This window comes from Lonchura striata, chromosome 3 (genome assembly GCF_050655825.1).
Source record: "Lonchura striata isolate lonStrDom1 chromosome 3, ASM5065582v1, whole genome shotgun sequence".
NCBI classification, from domain to species: Eukaryota; Metazoa; Chordata; class Aves; order Passeriformes; family Estrildidae; genus Lonchura; species Lonchura striata.
The window spans coordinates 19,989,533-20,002,500 of record NC_140705.1 but is presented as its reverse complement, the minus strand read 5'-3'; the positions used below and the strand labels follow the sequence as shown (position 1 = coordinate 20,002,500).

General features: G+C 35.6%; 1 protein-coding gene across 1 annotated transcript in view; it reads right to left on the bottom strand.

Moving 5' to 3' along the window:
• The window catches only part of SH3YL1 (SH3 and SYLF domain containing 1), a gene marked incomplete at its 5' end in the record, with an annotated part of 52,393 nt that overhangs the window by 16,935 nt on the left and 22,490 nt on the right, over positions 1 to 12,968 (bottom strand). The window contains 2 exons of the mRNA XM_085574144.1: positions 12,005 to 12,061; positions 12,784 to 12,856. Of these exons, the coding sequence (XP_085430270.1) occupies positions 12,005 to 12,061; positions 12,784 to 12,856 (130 nt within the window). The remainder of the gene's footprint in view (positions 1 to 12,004; positions 12,062 to 12,783; positions 12,857 to 12,968) is intronic.

Sequence of the window (12,968 nt, the reverse complement as noted above, 5' to 3'; positions counted from 1 at the left end):
ATTCCATTCCATTCCATTCCATTCCATTCCATTCCATTCCATTCCATTCCATAAAAAAAAAAAAAAAAAAACACACCATCACACACACACACACACAGGCATGTAATTGAGTGCTGTGTGTGTGTGTGCAGTGGGGTTTGGGAGGCCAGGCCAGGCCAGGCCAGGCCAGGCTGGGAGGCTGGGAGGCTGGGAGGCTGTCCATTCCATTCCATTCCATTCCATTCCATTCCATTCCATTCCATTCCATTCCATTCCATTCCATTCCATTCCATTCCATTCCATTCCATTCCATTCCATTCCATTCCATTCCATTCCATTCCATTCCATTCCATTCCATTCCATTCCATTCCATTCCATTCCATTCCATTCCATTCCATTCCATTCCATTCCATTCCATTCCATTCCATTCCATTCCATTCCATTCCATTCCATTCCATTCCATTCCATTCCATTCCATTCCATTCCATTCCATTCCATTCCATTCCATTCCATTCCATTCCATTCCATTCCATTCCATTCCATTCCATTCCATTCCATTCCATTCCATTCCATTCCATTCCATTCCATTCCATTCCATTCCATTCCATTCCATTCCATTCCATTCGATGATGATGATGATGATGATTCCATTCCATTCGATGATGATGATGATTCCATTCCATTCGATGATTCCATTCCATTCCATTCCATTCCATTCCATTCCATTCCATTCCATTCCATTCCATTCCATTCCATTCCATTCCATTCCATTCCATTCCATTCCATTCCATTCCATTCCATTCCATTCCATTCCATTCCATTCCATTCCATTCCATTCCATTCCATTCCATTCCATTCCATTCCATTCCATTCCATTCCATTCCATTCCATTCCATTCCATTCCATTCCATTCCATTCCATTCCATTCCATTCCATTCCATTCCATTCCATTCCATTCCATTCCATTCCATTCCATTCCATTCCATTCCATTCCATTCCATTCCATTCCATTCCATTCCATTCCATTCCATTCCATTCCATTCCATTCCATTCCATTCCATTCCATTCCATTCCATTCCATTCCATTCCATTCCATTCCATTCCATTCCATTCCATTCCATTCCATTCCATTCCATTCCATTCCATTCCATTCCATTCCATTCCATTCCATTCCATTCCATTCCATTCCATTCCATTCCATTCCATTCCATTCCATTCCATTCCATTCCATTCCATTCCATTCCATTCCATTCCATTCCATTCCATTCCATTCCATTCCATTCCATTCCATTCCATTCCATTCCATTCCATTCCATTCCATTCCATTCCATTCCATTCCATTCCATTCCATTCCATTCCATTCCATTCCATTCCATTCCATTCCATTCCATTCCATTCCATTCCATTCCATTCCATTCCATTCCATTCCATTCCATTCCATTCCATTCCATTCCATTCCATTCCATTCCATTCCATTCCATTCCATTCCATTCCATTCCATTCCATTCCATTCCATTCCATTCCATTCCATTCCATTCCATTCCATTCCATTCCATTCCATTCCATTCCATTCCATTCCATTCCATTCCATTCCATTCCATTCCATTCCATTCCATTCCATTCCATTCCATTCCATTCCATTCCATTCCATTCCATTCCATTCCATTCCATTCCATTCCATTCCATTCCATTCCATTCCATTCCATTCCATTCCATTCCATTCCATTCCATTCCATTCCATTCCATTCCATTCCATTCCATTCCATTCCATTCCATTCCATTCCATTCCATTCCATTCCATTCCATTCCATTCCATTCCATTCCATTCCATTCCATTCCATTCCATTCCATTCCATTCCATTCCATTCCATTCTTCCATTCCATTCCATTCCATTCCATTCCATTCCATTCCATTCCATTCCATTCCATTCCATTCCATTCCATTCCATTCCATTCCATTCCATTCCATTCCATTCCATTCCATTCCATTCCATTCCATTCCATTCCATTCCATTCCATTCCATTCCATTCCATTCCATTCCATTCCATTCCATTCCATTCCATTCCATTCCATTCCATTCCATTCCATTCCATTCCATTCCATTCCATTCCATTCCATTCCATTCCATTCCATTCCATTCCATTCCATTCCATTCCATTCCATTCCATTCCATTCCATTCCATTCCATTCCATTCCATTCCATTCCATTCCATTCCATTCCATTCCATTCCATTCCATTCCATTCCATTCCATTCCATTCCATTCCATTCCATTCCATTCCATTCCATTCCATTCCATTCCATTCCATTCCATTCCATTCCATTCCATTCCATTCCATTCCATTCCATTCCATTCCATTCCATTCCATTCCATTCCATTCCATTCCATTCCATTCCATTCCATTCCATTCCATTCCATTCCATTCCATTCCATTCCATTCCATTCCATTCCATTCCATTCCATTCCATTCCATTCCATTCCATTCCATTCCATTCCATTCCATTCCATTCCATTCCATTCCATTCCATTCCATTCCATTCCATTCCATTCCATTCCATTCCATTCCATTCCATTCCATCATTCCATTCCATTCCATTCCATTCCATTCCATTCCATTCCATTCCATTCCATTCCATTCCATTCCATTCCATTCCATTCCATTCCATTCCATTCCATTCCATTCCATTCCATTCCATTCCATTCCATTCCATTCCATTCCATTCCATTCCATTCCATTCCATTCCATTCCATTCCATTCCATTCCATTCCATTCCATTCCATTCCATTCCATTCCATTCCATTCCATTCCATTCCATTCCATTCCATTCCATTCCATTCCATTCCATTCCATTCCATTCCATTCCATTCCATTCCATTCCATTCCATTCCATTCCATTCCATTCCATTCCATTCCATTCCATTCCATTCCATTCCATTCCATTCCATTCCATTCCATTCCATTCCATTCCATTCCATTCCATTCCATTCCATTCCATTCCATTCCATTCCATTCCATTCCATTCCATTCCATTCCATTCAAAAAAAAAAAAAAAAAAAAAAAAAAAAAAAAAAAAAAAAAAAAAAAAAAAAAAAAAAAAAAAAAAAAAAAAAAAAAAAAAAAAAAAAAAAAAAAAAAAAAAAAAAAAAAAAAAAAAAAAAAAAAAAAAAAAAAAAAAAAAAAAAAACCATTCCATTCCATTCCATTCCATTCCATTCCATTCCATTCCATTCCATTCCATTCCATTCCATTCCATTCCATTCCATTCCATTCCATTCCATTCCATTCCATTCCATTCCATTCCATTCCATTCCATTCCATTCCATTCCATTCCATTCCATTCCATTCCATTCCATTCCATTCCATTCCATTCCATTCCATTCCATTCCATTCCATTCCATTCCATTCCATTCCATTCCATTCCATTCCATTCCATTCCATTCCATTCCATTCCATTCCATTCCATTCCATTCCATTCCATTCCATTCCATTCCATTCCATTCCATTCCATTCCATTCCATTCCATTCCATTCCATTCCATTCCATTCCATTCCATTCCATTCCATTCCATTCCATTCCATTCCATTCCATTCCATTCCATTCCATTCCATTCCATTCCATTCCATTCCATTCCATTCCATTCCATTCCATTCCATTCCATTCCATTCCATTCCATTCCATTCCATTCCATTCCATTCCATTCCATTCCATTCCATTCCATTCCATTCCATTCCATTCCATTCCATTCCATTCCATTCCATTCCATTCCATTCCATTCCATTCCATTCCATTCCATTCCATTCCATTCCATTCCATTCCATTCCATTCCATTCCATTCCATTCCATTCCATTCCATTCCATTCCATTCCATTCCATTCCATTCCATTCCATTCCATTCCATTCCATTCCATTCCATTCCATTCCATTCCATTCCATTCCATTCCATTCCATTCCATTCCATTCCATTCCATTCCATTCCATTCCATTCCATTCCATTCCATTCCATTCCATTCCATTCCATTCCATTCCATTCCATTCCATTCCATTCCATTCCATTCCATTCCATTCCATTCCATTCCATTCCATTCCATTCCATTCCATTCCATTCCATTCCATTCCATTCCATTCCATTCCATTCCATTCCATTCCATTCCATTCCATTCCATTCCATTCCATTCCATTCCATTCCATTCCATTCCATTCCATTCCATTCCATTCCATTCCATTCCATTCCATAAAATAATAATAATAATAATAATAATAATAATAATAATAATAATAATAATAAACAAAAAAAATAAATAAATAAAGTTGAGAGCAAAAATAGAAAAGGTGGTGTTCCAAATCCATTCTTTCCATCCATCCATTCTATTCCATCCATCCATCAGGGTGAAAAAATAATAATTTCCCAAGTAGAATAAAAAGAAAACCTTCCCTTATTGTAAAAGCGACCCCCAATGCCTGGGAAGAATGAGCGCTGAACTCCAATGATTTCAGAAGGCTAATTAATTACTTTATTCTACTCTACTATACTATAACTATATTATACTAACAAGAACTACCACTAACTAACTAACTAGAAGACCCATGGCTCTCTCCCGAGAGTCCCAACACAGCTGCTGGATCCAATTGGTCCAAATATCCAAACAGCATCACCAGAATCCAATCAAGCAATCCCCTTGGGTAAACAATCTCCATACCACATTCCACAGGGGCACAAACACAGGCACAGATAAGAACTGTTTTCTCCTCTCCATGTTTCTCCAGGAAAAAACCTTGAGAGAATTATGTCTCTCTGTTCAGAGAACGTGAATGCCACATTCCCTTAGCATTTAGTATAAAGTAGATGTTCTCATCCCTGATACAAGGATGGATCTGAAAAGCATCAGGGCACCATTACTGCAAAAAGACCTGCATGTTAGCATTTGTCTTAAGTCAGTCAAACACAGGGCATTTCACTGCCCTCTGGAGAGAAATCCTGTCTATCTATTACTTCCGTGATGCAGTCAAAATTTCTGTTTGGCTTCAAGTACTAGAAATGAAGCAGAAGCTCCCATACTCTCAAAGGCTTTTCTGGATAATAGACAGGAAAGCACTTTAAGCTTGCTTTAGTCCTACTGCTTGAACAACACAGAAGAAAATACTATCTAAAGCAGTACCCAGCTTTGAAACAACATTTAAAGCATGTATTCCAGATGCTAAAGCATTAATCCATCTGTTACAATGGCTTCAGACAAGACTTCAACCTATTCTATTTAACATTTATATGCTCCTGTGAATAATTTCATGTTCTGTGAATCAGAATTATCATCATAGTGGCGCTTTACACTTAAAAAAATACACAGATTGCACTGAATTTCTGTGTTTTAGCTCTAATTTCCCAATTTTTATTCCAAGCCATTAAAAAATGCCAAGAAAAAAAAAATATTGTTACCCATGCCAGAGTAGCTGGTTCATACTTAGCATGGCAGGTCTCTGCCCACGCCTGCACACATCAGAAAGACCCTGATTTCATTCTAGCATGTCTGACCTCAATCTCTCTGTGCCTCGTTGTATTTTGAGTTAGCTGATTATATGCATCAAGTTGTTTGTTTCAGTATGACCAGTGAAGGCCTGCATGCTGCATATTTTCCTCTCAGCTTGCCACAATGTAAGCCATAAGCAGCTTGATTATCTGACTTATCACATTCATGATAGTAATAATACAATCCTAGTAAAAGTGAATCAGGGATAAAAATAGTCTCAAAAATAATTTCCTGGGATTTCCTGGGTTTCATTAGTATTAAGAAAGAGCTCATAATAGCAAGAAAATGAATACTGTGGGGGACCACCAGATGGATGTTTTATTTTTCTAGTAACTAAATATACACGTCACAAGTCTTGCCATGAAAAACACAAAAATAGACCAAGCTGAGCTAAAACTCTTAAAACAAAACAAAAACACCCATACTTTAGTTTGCCAAATTAGTAGACAATGTTATGAAGGATTATGGTAGAAACATTATATGTCTCACTTTGTAAAATTTTTCTAAAATAAATACCTATTTGTCACACTGAGCCTATTGATTTCATAGTTTATAATCTGCTAAGAGTATCTCATTAAATTATAGTATTGAAGGAACAGATTACTCCACAGCTTAATGAGGGTTCTTCCTTACTATAGTTCTACATGATCCTTCAGCAAATCTCTTCCTTTCTTGGAAAAGGAGTAATTCATAAACTGAAGAATAAAAAAGTGGCTTTTTTTTTTCCAATTTCAGATACACAGCACATTTCCTAAGCACACAATACACACACAACACCTAAAGAAGTATGTACACATCTGATTTTATCGTGTTTTCATGGATGATTTAATTTCCAGTTCAAAAGTAAAATGCATTTTTCCCTCCACTGTGAACTACAGAGTCTTTCTCCATAAAAACAAGAGTTTCTGGACTCCCTCTCCATTCCAGGTCTATGCAGATATCAGATACAAAAAAAAACCCAAAACATTTTAGAATCTTACTTAACTAAAAGTTAAAAGCTTTTAATTCAATTTTACGACAGTTCAAGTTGACAAAGAAAACTTCAGAACAAGAAACCATTTTAAATCATCTTGATCCAGAACAGACAGAAAGAAGCACATAACGAAATATTGAAAATATCTTAGAAAGGCAGACTTGATGTATATGCTTTCTAACAAAGGAAAAGCAAAAATACAGGTATTATACTGAGAAAAAGTTAGTCTGAGACCACATAGCTGATTTTGTTTGTTTGTTTGAAAATTCATGGAATAATTTTACTTTCCTGCTGTGGTCCTTAGTCTTAATAAAAACAAAAATGCCCAAGTCAAAAGTAACTCATCAAGAGAAGATTTGGGCACACTTACATTTCTCTTGTAGCACAGGTGTCAGATTTTTTTGTCAGTGGGCATATCTAAACATGGAACTGCACAGTGAATATACATAGTTGCATGTTATATTTCCAGTTAAATCTGAGTTGTTCCAAAATAGTACTGGTTTTGTTAAACCTAAGTTCAGAAATACATATATATAAAAAATAAAGTGTTTGCTTCAATACATATTTACCAAAGCAAGCCTATTTTAAAGTTGCAAGAACATAGAGTGATGCTCTCTTTCAGCAGTTCTAACTAAAAATTCCATTTTTTCATTATACTGTGTTAAAAAACCTCAGCACCACACATAAGTAGAGGTACTAATTAATGCAAAGACTGCTAGAATGGTGTCCATGTTCCAGCTTATATTTTCTTTCCCAAGTTTGATCAATATCATCCTAGAGAGAAGTAGCTTACAAAATAACAAGATAACAGGTCAGATGTAAACTGAACTGCAGAACAGGTATGCAAGTAAAGTAAGTGAAACAGGAGGTGAAATCACACGCAAAAAAAAAAAAAGATAAAGCTTTTTACCTCAGAAGAGGTCTATGAATTCTTAGTCCATATAATTACGTTGGCTTAGTTAAAATATTTGCAACTGGCCACAAAAAAATCCATAATGTACTACCAAAGGTAAATTCAGATACAGACCCTCAATTTTCCTTGACAAAATTCAGTTCAGGAGGCATGAAAGTCTGTCTTGGAATTCTCTTGGGTAGCATATTTTCACAGATCTACTGAACCATCTGGCATTCATAGATTACCAAAAGAAACACTGAGATCATCTCTGGAATTACAGAGAAGTGGGCCAGGCCTGATTCCTGGAGAACTGTAACTATGTAAACCAGCAGCTCTGATGTGTTTAGCTAACACAAACTGAATTTACCACCTCATGGTACCATCTAATGAAAAAGGGTTGATATTGCCTTGATTGTTTTAAACATAGATAAAAGATTTAAATAAATAAATAAATAAATAACAGAAAATATAAGGACTGGGGTTTAGTGCAAATTCATTAGAGCTTTTAGGAGCCCAAATCTTACTGATCTCAGTGAGCTCACAGCTCAGAATTTGGTATTTGTATTATTTAAAATTTGAGAGGAAAGAGAAAATGACCTTTGACAAAGAGCTCATCAATCTATTTGTCAATCAAAAGAAAGACGAAGGAAGATCAAAAAGTGATTTGATTACAGCACAAGTGTCTCAAAGAGGACAAGAGTGGAACAAAAAGAAAAGGTCCTCTGCGTAGCAAAGGCCTCTTTAATATAGTGAAGAAAGCCACAACAAATATTGTCTAAAAGCTACAGACAAATTCATGTAGGAAGGCATGAATTTTTAATAATAAGGCTGACGAATCACTCAAATCATCATTGAAGGAAGAAGGGGCTTTTTTTAGCTTCTTGAAAACAGTGACAATTTTCTCATCTGCCTCCATATCCTCATCAGTAGGTTTGATATAGCACTTCTTTCAGTATGCAAGAATATAAATATATGCCTATTGAGACAATAACAATTTGTTAGTATTTTATTTTCAAAGTGAAAGGTTTCTGTTGAGAAAATCCTAGCCAAAATTCATATTTTGGGGTTATTTTTTAGTTTTACTGTAATCAGGTTGGGCTGTGTTGATTTTATGCACAACAGAAAAAAATTCAATGGCTGCAGATAATTTACTGCAGTCAAAAATCCAAAGAGAGCAAATATTTTTCTCAAGACGAAATTTTAAAATATTTAGTTTAGTAATTCTGGAAGGTAAGAAAGACAGTGTTTCTGAAAGCAAATGAAAAAAACATCCTGAAATATTCAGGCTTCACAGCTACGTGTTCCTATGGGTTTCTTGAGCAAATCACATGACTCCTTAAAAAGTGCAGGCAGCATCATTACTTTCTCCAAATTATCATAAAATACTCACATTCATATCAAAAGAACTGTTTTTTTGTTCAGTATCAGTATTTTGTCTTACAATATTGTAAGAATTTAAGCCCACAGTGAGATTTGATAATTGTGAATAAATAGTAAAAGCACACTGCTTGGAAGGAAGAAATTTCTTCCATTTTCACACCAACTCCTGTCTACAGTCTATTTCCTGATTGTTTCAGCACCTTGGCAATTTCAAGTGATTCTTTTCCAAACATATGAAATAGTCCTTTTCTGATTAGCTGAGCTGAAAAAAAAGCTAAACAGATCTGACTTCTGATTTGAACAAACTGCCTGTTATTGATTCAGTTCTCCCCAACATTCACCTCAACCCAGGCCCAACTTTTCCTAGCAGATCACTACTCCTGCTGCTACCAGTTCAGCTGGGAAACCACATCGCTGTAACATTTTCAGAATTGTATACTATTCAGCACACTGCTAGGAGGGTAAGAAGGAAGTAATCACTTAACTACATTTTTGGTTACTTTCTGCTCCATGGCGAAACCCCAAGCAGAGAAAACAAAAAATCATAACACTAATGAAAATGTAATATCTAGGATTAGATATTCCAGTGTGACAAACTATGAATCTAATGTATCTAAAAAAATGAGCCTGATGAAATAAACTCCCGAGTCTACAGTCACTAAAGAATCACAGGTTCTTTGTATTACAGATGTGGTACAGAAGTCCAAAGAATCATCCATCCAGAAAAAGAAAAGCTATGCTGTGGTAATAAATCTTGGAAGGGCCACTAAGCCCTTTTAGCAGATTTTACAACAAAGAGGGGACAAATAGAAAAATGAAATGCAAATGCCTAATTCTAGTAAAGGAGAAGGCATGAACTTTCATACTCATAAGCAAATCAGATTTCTTTATTTAGTGAGTCTTCAGAAAAATGTCTACCAGTATAAAAAATTCATACTTCGCTGAATCACAATAACTAGCAGCTGCTAGTTTGTTGTGGTTTTTTGTTGTGGTTGTTTTGGGGCTTTATTTCCCAGAATTGTAAAAGGATTGTGCAATTTTTAACTGCATCTAAATAAAATGTGTGGTATTCCCAAGTTTCTGGAAATATTTAAAACACTACTGAAGCTCATTTTACAAATAAATGCATTACCTTAAGTATTATTCAGTTACATGACAACAATCTCCTTGCATCTGAGTTCAAGTACCACCTTATCAGTTTAGAAAATAATGTTTTTCATTTATTATTCTTCTTGCATTTGAAAAAGATTATATTACATTTCTTATCTCTATAATTCAAGTACATAGAAAATAATTAAAAATGTTTCATCTACAAGTCTAGCTCTTTCATCTAATGAGAAGAGTTAATATTTCAACCTTTCTACTACTTGTATAACTGTTGCAAAACCAAATGCTAGTAACACAATGCCAAGTTGCCCCTTCCCCAACCAAAGGCAAGTCCTTATTACTTGCAACACAGTTAATCTTATTGCTTGACATCAAAACCCACCTCCACCCAGCTGTTTTACCTAACACATAGCTTCCTAAAGATTCATTCCCTCTTCTATTGCTTATCTATATGTATTTTTTAAACCAGAATGGCACAAACATTTTGAATATGTCTTCTACAAATAACTGTAGAAGAACATCTGATGCAGCAACTACTCCTGCAATAAAGATTGACATGTATGTGCTATAGCTGCTAGCTGCCAGGCAGCTCTGTTGAAATAATTTGGGCTATAAATAGGCAGAAACAGATTATTGACAGGAGATATGGCCTTATGGCTCTTTCTATTTCATTCCCCAGCATTAATACACTCTTTGTGAAAGAGAGCGTGACTCTTGACTTTAACATTAATTGCCCCCTATGAGAAGGAAAAACGCTTTAGCTGTTAGAAACATAGAGTATTTCTGTGGATTCAGAAAGCATCTGAACTGTTACCTATGGAAATATAATCTGCAACAGAAAGCCAAATATACCACGATGTCATTTAAACAAGATCCTACTGCCCCCCACATTCCTAAAGAAAAACTTGTATATTTCGAGAAATTGCTAGAAATTCCCAGTAGCAGACTGAGTCTATATCTTGATTTCAGAGAATTTTGAAACCCATTCAACAGATGGTTCTGGAATATTTTTACCTTGTCACTTGCACCTGAATAGAAGAACACTCCTTCAATGTAGCAAATGTGTGCAAGCTTTAGAAACCTGTTATCAGTTGGTCAGGGCTTTTGTAAGACTGGGAAAACTTAGTTTTAATGGCCAGAAGACCAGTTCTTCTCTCTTGGATGACAGCTATTGAGTACAGACCACTAGAGTCATCTTTCTTTTCCTCATAAAAGTCCTACAACACAGTAACAAATCTTGATTCTTGGGAAGTCTCTAATCTGCAGACGTCACATCGACAGCTCATCTTAAGATACTCTTAGGTTGACCCCTTCAACACACACACATTTCAAGAACATGCATGAAGATTAGATATGAAAAAGAATGTAAAGACAAAGACACATAATTTATCTTAATTTTATTGAAAAGTTGTAATTATACTTTGCCTGAAATAGACTTTTCATTGTGATCTATTATTAAACTCAATTTTAGCTCTATTTGCTGAAGTAAAAAATAGGTATTTTCTTTAATTTTATTCTCAAGTGAGCATGCAATATGTGAAAATATAAGTATATATTCATATTATATATAGATATATATATATGTAATATGGAATGCAAATACTGCACAGTAAGATTCTCCTGTTAAGAGCTGAAAGTGCTATATACATAAGAGAATCAATAGTAATATCTTTAGTGTAACACAGAGTTATATCAGTACAAAAAACTGAAGAAGCCATGCAAATTGGTGTTTATGCCAGCATAATCAGATATCTGTGGGAGCACTTTTAAAATTAAAACAGGAATTATAGTACATTGCATAAGGACTTGGACAGAAGCTTATATGAGCTTCTTTTTTAATTTCAATTAGGTGGTAACATAAACAATTCTAATACTTCAAGTGCATTTTCCAAGCTCACAGAATAAAACAAAAGAACTTGGGCTGCTCAGAAAAAGAATATCATCGTTAGAATGTAAAGTAAGGGAAAAAGATTAATGTTTATGAAATACTTTCAGGAGATCATACAAGACCTAAATCTCTTCTGAACACATGGGCAATAAAGAAAAATATCAACGGCCAGGTATTTTTGCATATCTTTCCAAGTACTTTTAGGACTTCACAGATTCTACACCGTATTTATAAAGTAAGTATAAGCTTAGGACTTACCTGCAGATGCATAATCATTAGGAAGTTCAGGATAAAGTTTGTTTGTATTCTTTTTAGCTGAAAGAGAAAATAAAGTAGTGACTTATATGACAAGCTAACATATTGTTATATTTTGTATACTGCTCTTCTGATACAAGTTCAATAGTTATTAAATGATTGCAGTTAACTAAGAACCAGTGCAGAAGAAACAAATACAGACTTTGTTTCACATCCTTAACCAGAGAATTAAGTTAACAAGAGGAGCTGCACAGTAAAACCTCACTTTGAATGAATGCACTTTGTTAAAACAAACTGTTAAAGAGCCAAAATTCTGCCTCTTCTGCTCTACTGTAAAATCTCTAATGATTAAAAAATAATGACAACCTAAAGAGAAACTATGATTTATAGAAAAAAAGAAATTTTCTAGAAATTTCTAGAACTTGGTCCAGGAATTTCTAGGACTGTTATTTTTACTAGGAAGTTTCATTGTACTGTGAGGCTCCTATGTATCCAGTACCTATGAATATCTCCTTTGAGTTATTACATGATTCTGTAACTATAAAAACACTGTTTCTATAGCAAATCTATCAGAGAGAAAAGGCTTGTTAATATAAAACAATAAACCAAATCCTTTAGTCTTTATCAGTCATGGCACTGCATCAACATAATCTTTGTCCAAGGAAGAGTATTTAAAAAACATTTTTATAGAGGCAGCTGCTATAATAAATGCATAGCATTAATTAGCTTTAACGCTCTAATTTTATGAAGAGAATTAATTAGCCATTATCAAAAATTTTCACCTGGTGGTGTAGGTCTAACAGTGGGTTTAGGTGGCTCTGGTCTGGTTGATGGTCTAGCAGGTCGGTCACTTACCTAAAGTACACAAACTTTTTAAAAACATAGCATCATATCTGGACATAGATTGTGACTTTAGAGCCTAGAAGTATGTCAAATTACATTGAAAAAAAAGTTACTCTTTCTCCAC